This window comes from Lepidochelys kempii, chromosome 8 (genome assembly GCF_965140285.1).
Source record: "Lepidochelys kempii isolate rLepKem1 chromosome 8, rLepKem1.hap1, whole genome shotgun sequence".
NCBI classification, from domain to species: Eukaryota; Metazoa; Chordata; order Testudines; family Cheloniidae; genus Lepidochelys; species Lepidochelys kempii.
In genome coordinates, this window is record NC_136387.1 from 86,933,913 (window position 1) to 86,950,844 (window position 16,932).

Here is a 16,932-nt window from a genome sequence, read left to right on the forward strand (position 1 = left end):
AGACCTTCCTGCCAAAGGAGCATTCTGCAGAAGACAAAGTCCACTCTGTAGCATCTGACAAAGGTTTTAGTCAATGATCATATTGCTGCTTTGCAGATCTCTGTGGTGCAAGCACATGCTCTTTTGGCCCATGAGGTCACCATAGATGTTGTGGAGAGCTCCTTGATTCCTTCTGGTACAGAACATTGGCTGCATTGTATACTGATCCATACTGGTACATAATGTATACTGGTACATAATCTGATCCATCTAGCAAGGGAGAGCTTGGTGACTCTGAGTCCTAGAGTTTAGCTGGAAGGAGACAAACAGGATGCCTGACTCCTCATGGACTTCGTATGCTTGATGTGAATCTTTTGTGCTCTAACATCCAAAGTGTGCCACAGCTTCACAGTGAGGTGCTGTGGCTTTTGACAGAATGAAGGGAGGGCAATCTTCCGCGAGGCATGGAAAGGAAAGTTCATCTTTGGCAAGAAAATATCTGGAGCTTTTAGCACCACCTTGTCATCGTGAAACATGCAGTAAGGTTTCTGCATAGATAAAGCTGCCAGTTCTGAAACTCATAGGGCAGATGTGATGGCCACCAGAAAATAGGTTTTGATGGAAAGATAGTATGAGGACGCAGAAGTCAGGGGTTCAACAAGGATGAGTGGTTAGGGCTTTGTTGGATCCCATTTAGAGAAGATCAGTCCGACCGCCAGTCTGACTGCTCTGAGAAGCCTGGAAACCTGAAGGTTCTCAGCCAGGGAACCTGAAGATTCTGGGAACAGTACACTACAGAGGGCTAATTCCTTATCCACCCCTTGAAGAAGTCTAGAATAACTGCAATCCCCTGATCTTTTGGGTTTGCTCTGTGCTCAACATCAAAGGCTGAATTAGTCCAAATTAGGCTTTTGGAATGCAAGCTCTCCTAGAGGAGAGCTAAGTCTCCTATCTCTTCTGAAGATAGGCCGAGCACAGCTAACACTTCCCTTTCAGTAGCCAGGCTGCTAGATGAAGACAGTCTGAGTCCAGATGAAGGAATGGTCCTTCATAAAGGATGTTGGGCCTCAATGGTAGGTGCAATAGTGGTTCCGGCTGTAATTCTATCAGGTCAGAGAACCAGAGTCTCCTTGGTCAGTGTGGAGTTAACACTTATCACTTTCTTCTTCTTGCCTTATCTTATGGATCACTTTCCTTAGGAGAGGAAAGGGTGGAAAGTGTATAGCAGGCCTTAAAGCCATCTGTGTGACAAAGCATCTATCCCCATAGCCTTGGGATCTGCTTCCCTGGTGAAGTATTTCAGCCACATTGCATTCTTGTGATTGGCAAACAAGTCAGCTGGAGGGAGACTGAACTGTGAGAGGAGGTTTAAGATTTTCTGGCTTACGCAACATTTCGAGTTGCTAACAATGGGCCTGCTGAGCGAGTCTACCTTTTGGTTCAGTTCCCTCTTATGTGATTTGCCTTGAAGAAAGGAGAGTTGCTTCTGCCCACTCCATTTTCTCTATCACTTCCACTTGTAAAGCATTGCATCTGGTTCCTCCTTGGTTCTTAATGTATGCATTCACGGTCATATTGTTGGACTGGACCAGGATGTGATTTCCTTCTGAGATTCCAGAGCTACCAAGAAGAGCTAATTTGATTGCCCTGAGTTCCAAGACACTGATCTGTGGTTTTTTTCCCCTAGAGCTCCAGATGTCCTTTACTGTTCTGGGTCCTAGATGTGATCCCCATTCCGCTATGCAGGCACTGGTGGTAAGGATCTGAGGGTTTGAAAAGCACATGGAATGACTCCAGCTGACATTTTCCCAGACTGTCCTCCGCTTCAAGACGTCAATGACATGTACCTCAAGTTGAATGCACTCTGAGGAGTGGTTCCATCCTTTCAGAAGAAAAGCCTGAAGACAGTGGATATGTGATCTCACCCATTGGGGTGATCCCTATGCATGTGACCAGGAGGCCCAGTGGCTGAAGGCACTGAGCAATAGTTGGGCACCTGCACTTGACCAGTGTGGATATCAGATTCTGATGAGATACCAAATGGAAATGTTTGACACTGGTTGTGACCTGTGCCATAAGCAAATCTCAGAAGCCTGGAATGGGCACACTAGAACGCGGAGGTATGAGTCTGCCAAATCCACTGAGGTTTGGAAGTTCCCTTGAGACAGACGTCATTATCAAAGCTAGGCTCTCCATCTGAAACTTTGTTTTCTTCATCCATTTGTTGAGCCTTTTGAAGTCAAGGATGGCTCTAATTCTTCCTCTGCCCTTCTGAACAGTGACGAAAACAGAGTAAAACCCGAAAAGCATTCATTTGGGGAAATCCTATCACTCCCATGTTCATAGGTAGAAGATCTCATTCTGGAACAACCTGCGCTTGGCAGGATCCAAGGTGACTGGAAACTAGAGGAAGGGGTGTGGTGGAGCCCTTACCTCAAGAGAGTAACTCTGGCATGTTCTCTCTCAAATCCACTTGTTTACAGTTGAACTAATCCATTGGTCTTGAAAATAGTACATCCTGTCTCCAAAGCTCAGGTCTGGGCCAAGGTACATTTGCTCATTGTGATACCAAAGATGGAGGTTTTCCCCTCACTCCTCAGTTCCAAGGTTTTTCCTTACATATCTGTTGTCTTTTCTCTGGAACCTCCATAAAGAAAATGGATGAAAGGAGTGTCTGTCTCCATGTGAGTTTGTAGTCCCTTCTTAAGAGCATTAAGTGGAGAAGGAAGGGATTGATTGATTTTACCTGCATTTTCAGCCACTATCTTATCCAACTTTTCTCCAATGAAGAGAGATCCTGTGAATTTAGAGAAGCAAAGGGCTTGTTTGAAGAGAGTAATTACTTTATAGGGATAAAGCCATGCCTCCTGGCCACAGAGCTAGATGCCATGGCACAAAACTGCATAGCATCAATTGACACAAATGCTGTTGCTATGGAGATTTTCATAAGTATAGAATTAAAGTTGGTTTGGTTTCTGCCCTTAAGAGCTTTACATTATTCCAGCCATGACATTGTGGCTCGAGCAAAGCAAGTGGCTGCCAGAGATGCTCCAAGGGTGTCTGAGGAAGCACTGAAGTCCCTTCTAAGGATGGCTTCCACCTTCCTATCCATTGGATCTTTGGGAAAGAAGTCTTCTTTGGTTGGAATAACCATATCCCTTGCTAGAGATGTTACTGCAGCATTGACGTTAGGCATGTCAGTGATGGCATTTTTTGACTCCTGGAGCTTGTAGAATCTGAGCATGTACTTGTTTAAGTGATTGTCCTTTTCAGAAGCTTCCCACTCCTTCCTCATTATTTCCTTATTATTATTTTCCATTATTTTCATTAAAGGATACATACAGAAGAATAGAGAGGATTTAGCAGGCAGTATTTGCTCTGAAGCTTTGTCCTCATGGGCCTGCTTAGGTTGGATCTGTATAGTGGAGACAACTTTTTCCACGTCTTCAAAACTTCCCGGGGATGGGGTGGGAACGGACAACACAGAAAAAACCCCACACTTTTGTTGCATTTTATCAGTGTCTTGCTCAGAAACAAAGTCTGATAGTTCTCTTTCCTTGGTAGAGAAGGAGGACAAAATACTTTTGGGGCTCTCTTATTCTTTTTGTTCTTTACTTTTTCAAGAGATGGGAGGGGAGAAGAGCAGTGGGGCACGTGCTTTTCAGGCTTGACCAGCCAGCTATGCCCTGGGCAGAGTCTTTTGCGGCTAGCCTTGCATAAGCTCTTGACAGTGCTGGAAACTTCTCCCTTGGGAGTCCTCCCCCACAGGCTCCCACTCCCCCACGTTGGGGGATGGGGACTCATTGCCAGAGTTTCCTGACTCAAGCTGAAAGGGAAGGGGGCTGAATTGTGAGCCCAGATTCTTTCCCCAGAGTATTCTGGACCCATTTCAGGACTGAGGTGGGGGGGTGGGGTGGGCAACGGTAGCCCCGCTACAGACTTATCCTCATGATTTTGAATTGCCCCAGGATTTACCCCACTGGGCTGGCTGAATGAAGTCCTCCTGGTCCTTAGAGCCTCTCCCAGTTCTGCTCTAGGTCGCCTCATAAGGCTTTTCTGTGGTACAGTCACGGCTTCCTGGGGAGATCAGGTCCCAACATGTCTGGCTGGCTAAATGCTCTGTGCCCTCAGCTGGCTGACCCTTGCACTGGTAGATTAGGCAGTGCATAATTCACCCTCCATGGAGTCTGCTAAAGTTGCCTCCCAGATGGAGGGACATCTGGACCTAGCACTGTATTTGCATGGCTGCTCTGCCATCTCTGAAAGGGGGCAGAAGAGCTCTGCAGGGAGACACCGAAGCTGAGACTCTGTGCAGCTTTGCTGTTGCACTGCTGAATACCTGGTCCAAGAGAAGGAGAAGAAAAACAAAGAAGGCTGTTCACTGCTACCTGAAAATGAAGAAAATAAAAAGGCAGAGGAAAGGCAGGAGAAAAGAGAACCACAACTGACTGCTACCAGGGAAGCAGAAAATCTGGTGGCAGCCAGAGAATGGGGGGGGGGGGGGGGGGAGTGCTGCCGCTTTGAACGGCCTCTGGAACTGCACACAGGAGGTGACTAGCTCATGCACAGCAAAATTATGGGAGATGCTGGGCTGCAGAGTGTTGTATTTTCAAACAGTGCTCTAGACGTAATGGGAGACCATTAGGGCTATTGTTTCATATAAATTTCTTAAGTACTTTTTATTTTGTAATATTACATTGGTCTCTCCTAAAGGAAGATGAAAGTCAGGATTAAAAGTAAATCTTTATACTGGTCCCAATGTGGACACCCATAGTGGTTTCCAACTTGAGACCTGAAGAGAGGAGGGGAAAAAAAAAAACCAGAAGGCTAGAATACCACTCTCTCTCCCCACATACACAACACACTCCCTGTCACACTCCACCCCACCCTCATTTGAAAAGCACGTTGAGCCACTTGCATGCTGGGATAGCTTCCACAATGCACTGCTCTCTGTGGCGGTTGCAAGAGCAGCTAATGTGGCCACGCCAGTGTGGACAGATTGCAGCACTTTCCCTACTGCGCTCTACGAAGGCTGGTTTAACTCAAAGCACTCTACATCTGCAAGTGTAGCCATGCCCTGAGTTTGCCTGTTTCCTCCCTTCCCTACAGCCCCTGGCAGTTCTACTCTCCACATCATCTTTCCATACCCCCACCTGTCCTAATTCTCCTCACGGTCATGTGTTTCTACCATGCAGCCTCAGAGTGGCCACCCGTTTCAGAGTCTATTTAGTAGGCTTAACTAAGAATTTAGGAGGGAAAGGAAGAAGCAGGAAGAGAGATTACAATTATTATATTTCTTGTCTATTCCATTAGTCGGTGGTGACAAAAGCAAGGAGACGGATATTCCCCTAAGCTTCTTCCTTTGGTATGTTTCAGTTAAGCTCTTCTATAATTCTTTCACAGGAAATGTTGAGAGAGAACAGAAAACAAAAGTAATTATGTTATCCTTACAACATGCATCTGAAAACACCAAGCCATGATAATCTACTGTCTGAATTAAAAATAAATGCATGGATAACCGTATGGATCTCATTCCCTTGAAGCACTAACTTATTTAGCCACCAACAGCATGAAAGAGGCACACTCAGTTTGAAATCTAGTTTTTGTTTTGTTTTTCTTTAAATCACCTAAAAGGACATTACAGATACTGCACCTGGCCCTGAATCCCCAGTGGGGACAATTTTTGATTATATTTATCTGATCATTTATCTGTTTTTCAAAAAAAATTTTCTTTTTCCATTGCTGTGCAAAAGGCCCATACAGAGTGCAGTCCAATGCACAGAGAAAAACTGAAAACAGAGAAATTACTTTTCTGAACTTTCTGAGGTAATCTTAGGCATCCCTTGTAATAACAGTGGGGTTAAAAAAAAAAAATCTGACAAATGCCATTTTTACATTGATGCCTCTCTTTAAGAAAGCTGCATCAGTACAAAAAGGTTTATGGCCTGATACTCAAAGGCCCTGCATGCAAACAATTTCCACTAAAGTGCATTGCAGCTGAGCACCTCCTAAAAAAAGGCCTAGATTTTCTTCCAGAGTGGCCCCACCAAATTTTTATTCTAGTCTACTATTCTACCTTAATTAGGGTTCATTTACCAGTGTATGAGCTCATTAACTCGGAGGTTTAGCCACAAAGCCTACAGCGATGACCAAGTGCTGTTGGCATATCCAGTGTAATTTTTTATTTAATTTTTTTTAAACACTGGAAATAACCAATTTAAAGAGAGATGTCAATCTCACAAAGGCAATTTTGATGTCCATGTAGAGAATGGGTTTTCTGAGTCAACTTGGGATCACATAAGCATCTGACATTTAACTCTTGGATACCTTGTGGCTCGATACACATAAATAGACTCTCTTTAGATCTTATTTCTGGGTTGGGAATGTGAGGATCATACCCTTGTCATGCTATCGTTATGTTTTTCAGGTGGAGATCAAGGCTCATTTTTGTTCTCATCAGGGTAGAAGACTTTTTTCCATTTATTCTGTCTGGGAAAGTAATGGACCAGGTTGGATTGTATACTTCTGTGGAGAAATACTCTACAGCCAGCAGCCTACTTTACTGATGGCCGGTTAGGACATTATGATGATTTATCACCTTCTGACACACTGGTTCCTTAGTAACCCCCCCTTTTTAAGCTATTCCCACAGGTCATCCTGGTATATGGATGACCCACTTGTAACAGCAGCCAATAGAGGCTAGATGGCAGGGGTCAGTATCCCCAGTCTCCAGTGGTCACTGTTGAAAGGCTAGAGCCTGAAAGATGGTAGTGTGGAGCATTTAAGTCTCGGGCAATGCTGGTTTTGGTAGTGGAGAAGTAAATGCCACCACTTCCTCTGTAAATTTAAGTCAGCAACACTGTTTCATGTACTGGCCAGCCAGGTAAATCTAAGTGGCTTGGAAAATAAGTCAACATTTTATTTTACTACGAGAAACTGCTTTGTGGATAATGGAGGGCAAGGTGCTGAATTCCTTCAAACATACTGTCCAGCTCTTGCTCAAGAAAACATCTTAACAAATATTGCCAGTGGTTGGCCTTTCCCTAACCTTTCCTTTGCTGAAGAGGTAGCTAATCAACTCTGGTGGCATCTGGACTCCTCTGCTTTTTTTCAATTTAGTTCAAGACCTGTATATGATCTGGAGGCTATATTAGCTAGATTGATTATCTCCTTGTAGTGATGAACAACCAAAGGTCAGCTGTTGACCATGCTGATTATTCTAGCTCTCTCTGCAGACCAAGAAACAGGAATCTTGAGATAGTATTTACTTTCTCAAAGACTCTGGTAGAAGTGTACAAGGTCACACTTCCATTAATACATTCTTTCCTCTAAAAGTTCCCAGAGTAATATGAACAATTCTCTACCATATGGAGGCTCAATAAGGTTATGTCACCCCTCCCCCATGTAAGGCTCCATAAGGATGCATCACCACTCCTGTTCACATTTGTGAGGCCTCTAGAGAAGATCACAAGAGAACATGGGCTGCAATGTTATCAATATATGGAGAACTCACAGCTCAGACTCAGACAAGGCTTCCACAGTCCCTGGTAAAGATAATAGTTTGGAATGAGAGTTGTCTGAAACTCAATCCAGACAGGATTGAGGTGATGCTGGTGAGTAGAACAGGTAATCTAGAGGAAATGACAGAGATGATGTTTTTTTGGAACACTGGCAATCTGGGGCCATTTTGGATCTTTAGCAGCTACTGGATTCCTAAGTAGAATCAACATTTATCTGTGCACAGCTAGGAGGCTGGGACTTTTCCTCTCAGAAGCAGACATCACCAGTTAACCACACCTTTTGAGTTCTCCAGCTTAAATGAGTGCAACCATTCTACAAACATTCACATCTCCACCTTTGGCCAATGAAGTCACAAAACAGTGGTCTGTTATCACAGAAGACTTTTCATTGCATGAAGTATTCTTTCCAATTATTTAATATATTTAAGAGGTGTACAGCTAACACAGTTAAGACCTAACATATATTGGTGCTAACTTACCTCCATAAACATCATCCATACAGATAACAGTGTCTCCCACCTTTAACAAATGTGCAATATTCACAGTAGCTGCTAAGCCTGAAGCATAAGCTAAACCTAGAACAGAAAAAAGAATCTCTGTGGCAGAGAACAAAGACACATTTATATTTTATAGAGAGATGTCTTTACATCATGTTATGAACATAAAATTTCTGTCACCCCCATTTTCCTGTTTAGTGTCAATGTTTTATAAAGGGCCAGACTCTTACTTAAACTGAATAGTTACTGCATGAGTAGGTCCACTGAACTGCAGAGTGGAGTTGATATTTATGTACTAACCATTGTTAGCACTTTTGATTAAAGAATATTAATTCAGGTATATTCTAAGAAAAAAGATCACACCAGTGAAGAAGCTGACACTTGAAGTAAATGCTGACAGCAAAAGCTGAGTTAAATGATTTACTGTTAGTGGTCAAACTCCAGTGCTCCAACCCTCTTAGGATACTTTTATTGTAGTCCACTCTGAAGATACACATGCTGACATATTTCTTAATGAAAATGCTGAGAGCTTACAGTACTTGGCTCCATCCAGTGCTGCTACAGCCTTTTCCAGGCAATTCCGAGTAGGATTTCCACTACGGCTATATTCGAAACCCTGTGATGAAAATAAGATACAAAAACAACAGTAAGTGCTGGGGATTTTGGAGGAGGTGCTGTACAAAAATATAGTTAGCTAAACTTGTACTGACAATCACCTGTCTTAAAATTTGGTAAAATCCTAGACCATCCAAGAGATCCATATTCCTAACACTAAGTTATGCATCCAAAAAAAATAGCCACCTGCTATCACAAGTTGTTGTAGACACCCCCCCCCCACAGGGATCCAATACCTGTTGCTTGTCAGAACAGAAGACAACCTATTTGCAGTCAAACTAAGCACTCTCATATGCTCTAGTAAGTCTTTTCTCTGAGTCATAACCTAAATTTCGCTGGTAAGGTTTTAATATGTCCTGTTATATTTTGTTGATAATTAGTCTCACATTGAAAGACTACTTTTACTAAAAGGGGCTTCTATAGTTCAATTCCAAGCATTAACATTTATCCCTCCATTTTGGGAACTGAAGCTAGAGCTTCAGCTGTGTAAATTTGTACAGCTCCACAGATTTCATGTAGCTATGCTAATTTACATCAACTAAGAATCTAGCCTGTACGTCTAAGTCACATACAACTTTTAAAACTTAAGGGTTAGTATGGGAAATCTGGATGCAGTGTGTGCTCATTAAAGTACAGGCTGTATTATAATGAAGATAAAATTTTACAATAAATTAATTTGCTACCATTTTAAAAATAACTCCATTTTTGGCACCAGCTGATTTTAATCATCTTATTCTAGCAATAATTTTATGAGACTCCCTCATGGACATTCAAATAGGATATAATAATCTCTGGTACTTTGCAAAGTGTCCATGCACTTTGCCTCCCATTGAGGTCAACTGGAGTTAATCAGTATTTCAGGCCCAGGCTCAAATATTGCGTAATTGGGGCTTGATCCTGCATCCATTGAAATTAATGGTAAAGATCCTACTGGCTTCAAATGGTGAAAGACCAGGTCCTGAATCCTGTTCCACAATTCTGGAATGCAGTGCTGTCTCAAGTCTTCAGCAATGCATGAGTGTCACACAGGGATGCCAAAATGTATAATTGGTAGTCACATGAGCTGCCTCAGAACAAATGTTTACCTATCTGCAATAATAAACTGAACTGAATCCAAAACCTCCAGGGCTAATCAAAGGGAAAGATGAGCTTCCCTTTTAACACACACAACACTCTGCCAGTTGCAAGGCAGGTGCTGCAGAAAGCTTGTCAGTAGATTTTGAAAGCCACCAAGTCAGTCTGAAAAATTATGATCCTCAGAAGAACAAGTATTTTCTTGGCACAAGTCATCCTAAATTCCAACTGGCATGTTGGGAAGACCTTCACTGGTGCAATAAGCCCAATAGCCCTGAAAGGGGCATTGGAGCTCTGTCTAAAGAAACTCAACAGGGAAAAGGAAAAAAGAAAAAAAAAAGAAGAAGAAGTGGGGTGGGGAAGAATCTGGCTAAGTATTCTGATGTCTTTCTAGTTTCAGAATCCCTGTATAAAGAGATTCTTCATCCTGTTCTGGATTCTGATACAAGCTCACACAAGGTAAAGAAGTTATCTTTGAACTTGCAGTAAGAATGTGGCTCAGAAAGTTGGATAAAAAGTATATTCCATTAGCTCTCCTGTATTTCTCTTCTCCAATTGACTGTAAACAGCTTGTGATTATTTCCTATTTTAACTCAAATTTGGCAAATAATTATTGGTCTATCACTCATTCACAAGTATTTGATATTTAAATTTAAATTCTGTCAGGAGGACAGTGAGAGGACACACTGATCACATGGTACGTTTCCATTCCTTAGTTAAATAAGTGTAATGCTTAGAATCAGGGTTTTGGTGGGGAGCGGCAGGGAGGATATCACATTTATGAATTCAAAAGTTTATTTTTCACAATTATTGCCCAAAGTCTGCTTAATTCTTAGTTTCCACAAAAATTTCTGCCAGTATTCTCTATTATATTTATGGAAAGCGAGCAGCAAATGTTTGCTAACATTGTTGGAAGACAGGATACTGGGCTAGATGGACCTGTGGTCTGACCCAGTAGGGCCATTCTTATATTCTAATTGAAACAAATTAATTTAACAATACTGAGGAGGTTTTTCTGTGGTTGTTGTTTATTACAGTATGGACCCAGATTACATTCTGCTATCAAATTTCAGCTGAAGTAGTATTCTGCTTGCCCACAGACCACGTGATAAATGACAGAACATTCATCTGGCTTTCAGTTTCCTGATGTCAAAAGCACTTCATGGAATCTACACCAACGTATCAACAGAGAGTCAAAGGCACAAAGGAGGAGGAGTTAGGTACTCAACTCCAACTGACTTTTAGTTTGTCTTGGAAAATTTCCCTCAGAGGCTGTATGTTTTTTCAGATCATGGGGAAATCTCTACGTGGAGGGAAAAGATTGATGTTGCTGGCTTCATTTGTTTACTTAAGTTAGTACTAGGGAGGGATAGTAATATTTGGACCTGCACACATGGGTCATTTTTTTAAAATGACTATTGATTTAGGGTGCTTAATTTGAGACATCTTAGAGGGCTCTGATTTTCAGGGGGCAGGTACTCAGCACTTGTTTAAAGTCAGGTCCCTTCAATATGTCTCAAGCTGGGCATCCAAAACATCACTAATCAGGTAAAGATCTTGGATCCTAATCAATGGCATTTCAGTCTCTGAACTCTGCCAGCAAGCACTGTTTCCTTTCAGCCTATAGTACAACCCGTTCTCTAGCATAATTTGTAGTTTATGGTGTATTGCATTGCTTTTTGCTCTGCTCTGCAGTATGACCACTTTTTAGTAGTATTACAGTTAAGAGAAACTGTAAGGACCATAGAGACTAACAAATTTATTTGAGCATAAGCTTTCGTGAGCTACAGCTCACTTCGTCGGATGCATCCGACGAAGTGAGCTGTAGCTCACGAAAGCTTATGCTCAAATAAATGTTAGTCTCTAAGGTGCCACAAGTACTCCTTTTCTTTTTGCAAATACAGACTAACACGGCTGCTACTCTGAAACCTGTAAGGACCATATATCCATGCCTACAAACTATCAAGGAACTTTTTCTATTACTCTTCTCCCATACTAATACTACCGGGAAATCAGACTGAAGGCAGAAATACAGTCTAATGACCTGATTCTGATCCACATTCAGCTAATTGTGGGAGAAATTAAGGCTCCAAGCTGACTAGTCTCAGAGGAAAACAAGTTTGCCTTCTCTTGACTCATGCTACAATTCTGCGCTAACGAAGCAGAAACAAGGGAGGGAATTATGTTTTTCTTCCAGCCTGTTTTGCATTTTTACTTAGGGCTTCTCTACACAGGGAGAAAGTCTAAAGTAGCCGTTGTGCACTAGCTATTCTGCGTTAACCCCACCCCCCCCAAGTGGATACCCTTACTGAGCACTGAAAGTGCCCCTGTGCCTATTAACATACTTCCAATCTGAATTAAGTTAAGCTAAACTACCTAAGGGTACACTTAATGCACAGTAAGGGTGTCCACACAGAGAGACAGGGTAAGAATGTAGAGTACACTACCTACTCTACACTAACTTACTGCACACTACCTCCCTCGGGCAGCCAAGCCCCTTCTTTCATCATTCTGACATTGCTAGACTTTCATGCATTAAATGGTTAAAGAGTTAAAAACTTTATTAAACATTATAAATGTTGATTTTTAAATGCATAACATGTCTCCGCACTGAGTATTTAATGATGGATATACTGCTTTGGACAGGTGCTATTTGGGCAGCTGCCACCTGGTTTATGAAACTTCCAAGCTGTGTTTTATATAAAGTGCAGTGACAAAGGATTTCTGTTCTGTGATATCCCCTGGAATCTCTAGAGTTAAAAATGAGTCTGCATTTCCACCCTCAACCTTTTTGTGATAGAGAGGAGGATTATTTACACCAATCATAGAGAATTTTTGTTTTTGGCTGAAACTTGGCATACTGGAAAGCGCCTTCTCCAGGGAAAATAAGTTTGTTTTGCAAAATAAAAAATTGTTGGGACTTTTTAAAAACTCTTCAGCTGTCAATAGTTTGCTGCTTTACATCCTTTTTGTGCCCCGAAACTGGATTTTAAAAAAACACTATTTCCAGTCTGAATGGACAGGAAACAAACTGGTTTCCCTTACAAATGTGCGTGTGTTTACATGTGCATAATTTGTGTAAGGGTCAGAGCTGGACCTACAGGGACGCACGTTTCTGCTTTAGAGGGGAGTAAACCTTCTACCCCACCTCATTTCCGTACAGGCGAAGAGAGCCTTTGAAACCATCTGTTCCATTCCTCTCATCTAAAACAAAGCATCCGTGACCCGCTCGCTCACTCCCCACGTTTCCCTTCGCTCCGCATCGCCCCTTCCACTCCTCCCTCGCAGGAGTCCCCACTCACGCAGTGCTGGCCGGGCGCCTGCTGCTTGAAGGTGGTGGAGAGAGAAATGGGGGGCACCACGGCCATGGAGGTCCATTGCTCCGGCTCCTGCCCAACGTGGATGGCCTGAGTGGCGAAGTGCTCGAAGGGCGGCAGGAAGCCCTGGGACCCGTCCTCAGCCTTCTCCATGGGGAGCTGTGGCGGCAGGAGGACCGAGGAAAGCGGCTGGTGTTGGCGTCTGCGAGGATAGGAAGCAGGGCTGGCTCAGCGGTAGGTGCAGCCGGCCGCTGTAATATACCGTGCCAGCAGCCGCGACTGCCTGCAAACCAGCAACTCCGCCTTGCATCGCACAAAGCGGCTGGGGGAGGAGACCAGGCCGGGCGCCGCCGCCTGAGCCTTGTCCCTCATTGGCGCAGGATGGAGGGCGTTGTGGCGTACCCCCGCCCCGGCTGCTGATCCTGGGAGGCCCCGGCCTCTGGGGAGCCGGGCGGGAGCTGACGTGCCTCTAAAGCTGCCCAAGGAAGCATTGCTGCTCCACTGGCATTCGCGGCCCATGAACAGGCGTTTGCATGCATAAAACGAGAACTTGCCAGGGAGACAGCAGTGTAGGCCCAGGCCACAGACACTCCCTGGGGATAACACAGTAATAGTCGCTGTCGGGTCCATTGCACCCTCTTACTGTTCCATACCACTTGAGGGATCCCAAAGCACCTTACCCACACTATAACCGGGGTAGAAAGGGGAGTGAAGTGCAGAACTCCCCTGGCTCTGCTAATGCACAAAGTCCGCACCTGGCCCTGGCTTGGTGAAGCAGAGCGCTCCTTCCTCCTGGCTTGGTGCTCTCAGAGTTTGCCCTCTTTCGGTTTATTTTAACCACTCTGTATCTACAGCACCCTTGAAGTGCAGCTGGCTCTGGGGCAGAAGGCGGCCATCCAACTGACCATAGCAATCCTCAACACGTTTCTTTCTGCACAACATCTCTAATACACAGTCTTTCCTATCCATAGCTAAAATTCTTGGCCAGATTCTCATCATCTTGTGTGGTTATCGCTACAGCAGCCTTTTCTCTAGCCTTGACAAATGCAGTGTTGCCCCACTTGTATCCAGTCAGCATGCTGCTGCTGCAAAGATCATTCTGCAGACTTGCTGCTTTGAATATATCACCCCTCTCTTTGCATCTGTCCACTAGCTCCCCCTCCTCCGTGTGTCAAACAGAACTACTTGTCTTCACCTTCAGTGCCCTTCACAGCCTCTCTCTCCTTCACCACTGAGATGGCAACTCCTTGCCTCCAACTGGCCAATGATGCCAGCCTCCATCACCCACCAGTTACATTTTCACACAAGCACCTTTGTGCTTCTTTCCATGCTGCTACACTTAAGAGAACTTCCCATGAATATCCATAAAGCTTCCTCATTGTCCTCTTCTAAATCCCTCCTTAAAATGTGCCTTTTCTGTGGTGCCTACAAACAAACTTTATAGCAGTTCGGCTGTTGGCATGCTGACCCAATTGCCAGTCATGCTGACTAATACTGTTTTATTGTTTCCTTGTACTTTCCCATCTGTTTTTATCCAGCAGTTGTCTCGTCTTATATTTAGATTGTAAGCTTTTTGGGGTAGGGACTCTGCTTCCGTTCCATGTTTGTACAGTGCCTAGCACATTTGGATCTTGGTCCATGAGTAGGGGTTATGGGCACCATGATCATATAAATAATAATTGGGGAGGATTGTGGCCAAAGACACCAGGGTAAAATACTGTGCTTAGGAAAAAGCATGTGATCTTTTTGGTGACTATGCAGAACAGACCCTATTTATTCATAGTGTCTCATTTAAAAAAAAATAAATAAAAGCCCTGATCTCTTGTAAGAAATCTAACCCCACCCTTTGCATTCACACAGCATGCAACGCAATGTAACTATTGCAGGAGAAGGAAGGGATGAATAAGTCCTTCTGTAATTTGAACCTATGATTCTAGATGGTAGTTGTTTCTCATTGAGCATTGACAATATACTTTGTACAAAAGGAGTACTTGTGGCACCTTAGAGACTAACCAATTTATTTGAGCATAAGCTTTCATGAGCTACATCAGAGTATGCATCCAATGAAGTGAGCTGTAGCTCATGAAAGCTTATGCTCAAATAAATTGGTTAGTCTCTAAGGTGCCAGAAGTACTCCTTTTATTTTTGCGAATACAGACTAACACGGCTGTTACTCTGAAACCTGTCATACTTTGTACAGTTCCAGTGTTTCTACTGGGATCTGAAAATCTTCCTTCCTCATCATTTAGCCTCCACTCTATTTTTCCTGCTTTTTAGGTTTCCTTGCACCTTTAGCAAGTAGACATCTTTTAATCAGTATTTATTAATTCCACAGCATCAAAGATGTACGTAATGATTTATATAACATGTAACTTAGATATGGGATTGACTTAAAGAGTTTACAGTCTAAACTGGGTGCCTGCAATATAAACAATAAAAGAAAGAGATACAGCAATGAGGATATAGAATCATAGTCAGGAAAAAGGCAAAACTTGAGAGTGGGGGATGGGACAAATGGAATATTAATATCCCTTTGTATCATTTAATTCACACACACACACACAGAGCGCAAAAGGTACTTTTACCAGTAAGAATATATTACTGCTTGTTTTCATTGTATCCATTTCCCTAAATATCTTTTTTATCCTTGAAAGGGGTTTGTCACCAAACTTTTAACCTAGTTACAAAACATGGCTCTGGGCCAATCTAAAGTGCAAATGAGGACCATTGTCTTGATTCTCCTCTCACTTACACTGGAGTAAATCCATGGTGTAGAACAAATGCAAAAGGAAATTCTGGCTTGTGTTTTTAACAAGGTTGGGGGAAATGAGCGGACTTTTCTCTGACATTAATAGTCATGACCTTATTTCTGTGAATAGGGGTTCTTAGAGAAAAAACTCACTCAGCTAGTTTGTACAGTAATGTGCAGGATGGTTTTGCCGCTGAATTGTAAAAAAAGATGCAGTAGAGCTCTGTATTGGTAGAGTTGCTGTTTATTGTCATGGCTGACAATTCTGAGTAGCATTACCCTTTTAAATACTGGGCCCTTTCCAGCTAAAATGAGGTTGAACGACTACTGGCTCTAGGAAGAATGTGTACCTTTCTAGCCCAGGCCACATCCCCAGGTTCAGCCTGTGATGCCCCTTAATCCTATCATTGTATATGGCAATCTGGCCCCTAGGATGACACTGAAGTCCTCCCCAAACATGTTCAGTGAGCCCCCTAATGTCCTACTGTGAGACTATGCTTTCCTTCACTGACTGAATATCAGTTATTTGAGGAAGAAATTTGAAGGAGCCATGACCAAACTTATTGGGCACTTCCTGCTTGAAAGCTAGCAGTTCAGTTTCACAGGTTAGCAAGGGAGAGGAAGAAAGATGCTTAGGGGGTCTGAAGTGTATCTCTCTGCTCCACTCCAAAGGTAAGCAGGGTGCCCAATGACTTCCCCTCCCCAACAGACAGTACATCTTCCACATAGCATGGTACAATATAGAAGATAAACTATACAAGTGCACTGGGAATATGCCTCATTAATGGGGGAGGATATGAGATCCTACCAAACACAGAGTTCCTAGGAAGTGGTTTCATATTATTTTAATATTCTAGGTCCATAAACCAAGCATAGGCCCATACATACACAAATGCTCTACAACTGCAGAAGAATGAGCTTACGAACCAAGTAAAATATGAAGCATTCATTTGAGTGAGCTTCTCTTTCCCAGGCTGCTATGCAACTCACTACCAGAGCTTAGAAGGAGGCTGTTTTTGTTTTACGGCATTAGCAGCTGGCTCACCTTTCTAACGAATGCCTCAGCTTGCTACAGAGTCAGTCTTCTTCTCTTTGTGTGACTCAGAAAAATGAAACTATTTCATACTGCAGCTGATCTATTATTATAGGTGGATCACATCAGAACATTTATATTGAAGGTT

General features: G+C 43.1%; 1 protein-coding gene across 6 annotated transcripts in view; it reads right to left on the reverse strand.

The window, feature by feature from the left end:
* The window catches only part of CTH (cystathionine gamma-lyase), a 50,566-nt gene that overhangs the window by 27,535 nt on the left and 6,099 nt on the right, over window positions 1-16,932 (reverse strand). For 5 of the 6 annotated variants that reach the window (XM_073357361.2, XM_073357360.2, XM_073357359.2 and 2 more), the window contains exons 3-5: window positions 12,988-13,204; window positions 8,531-8,612; window positions 7,979-8,074 (exon numbers count right to left, since the gene is read on the reverse strand). In XM_073357361.2, coding sequence (XP_073213462.1) covers window positions 7,979-8,074; window positions 8,531-8,612; window positions 12,988-13,155 — 346 coding nt within the window. In that variant the 5' untranslated portion in view covers window positions 13,156-13,204. The remainder of the gene's footprint in view (window positions 1-7,978; window positions 8,075-8,530; window positions 8,613-12,987; window positions 13,205-16,932) is intronic. The other variant, XM_073357364.2, reaches the window with a different exon arrangement.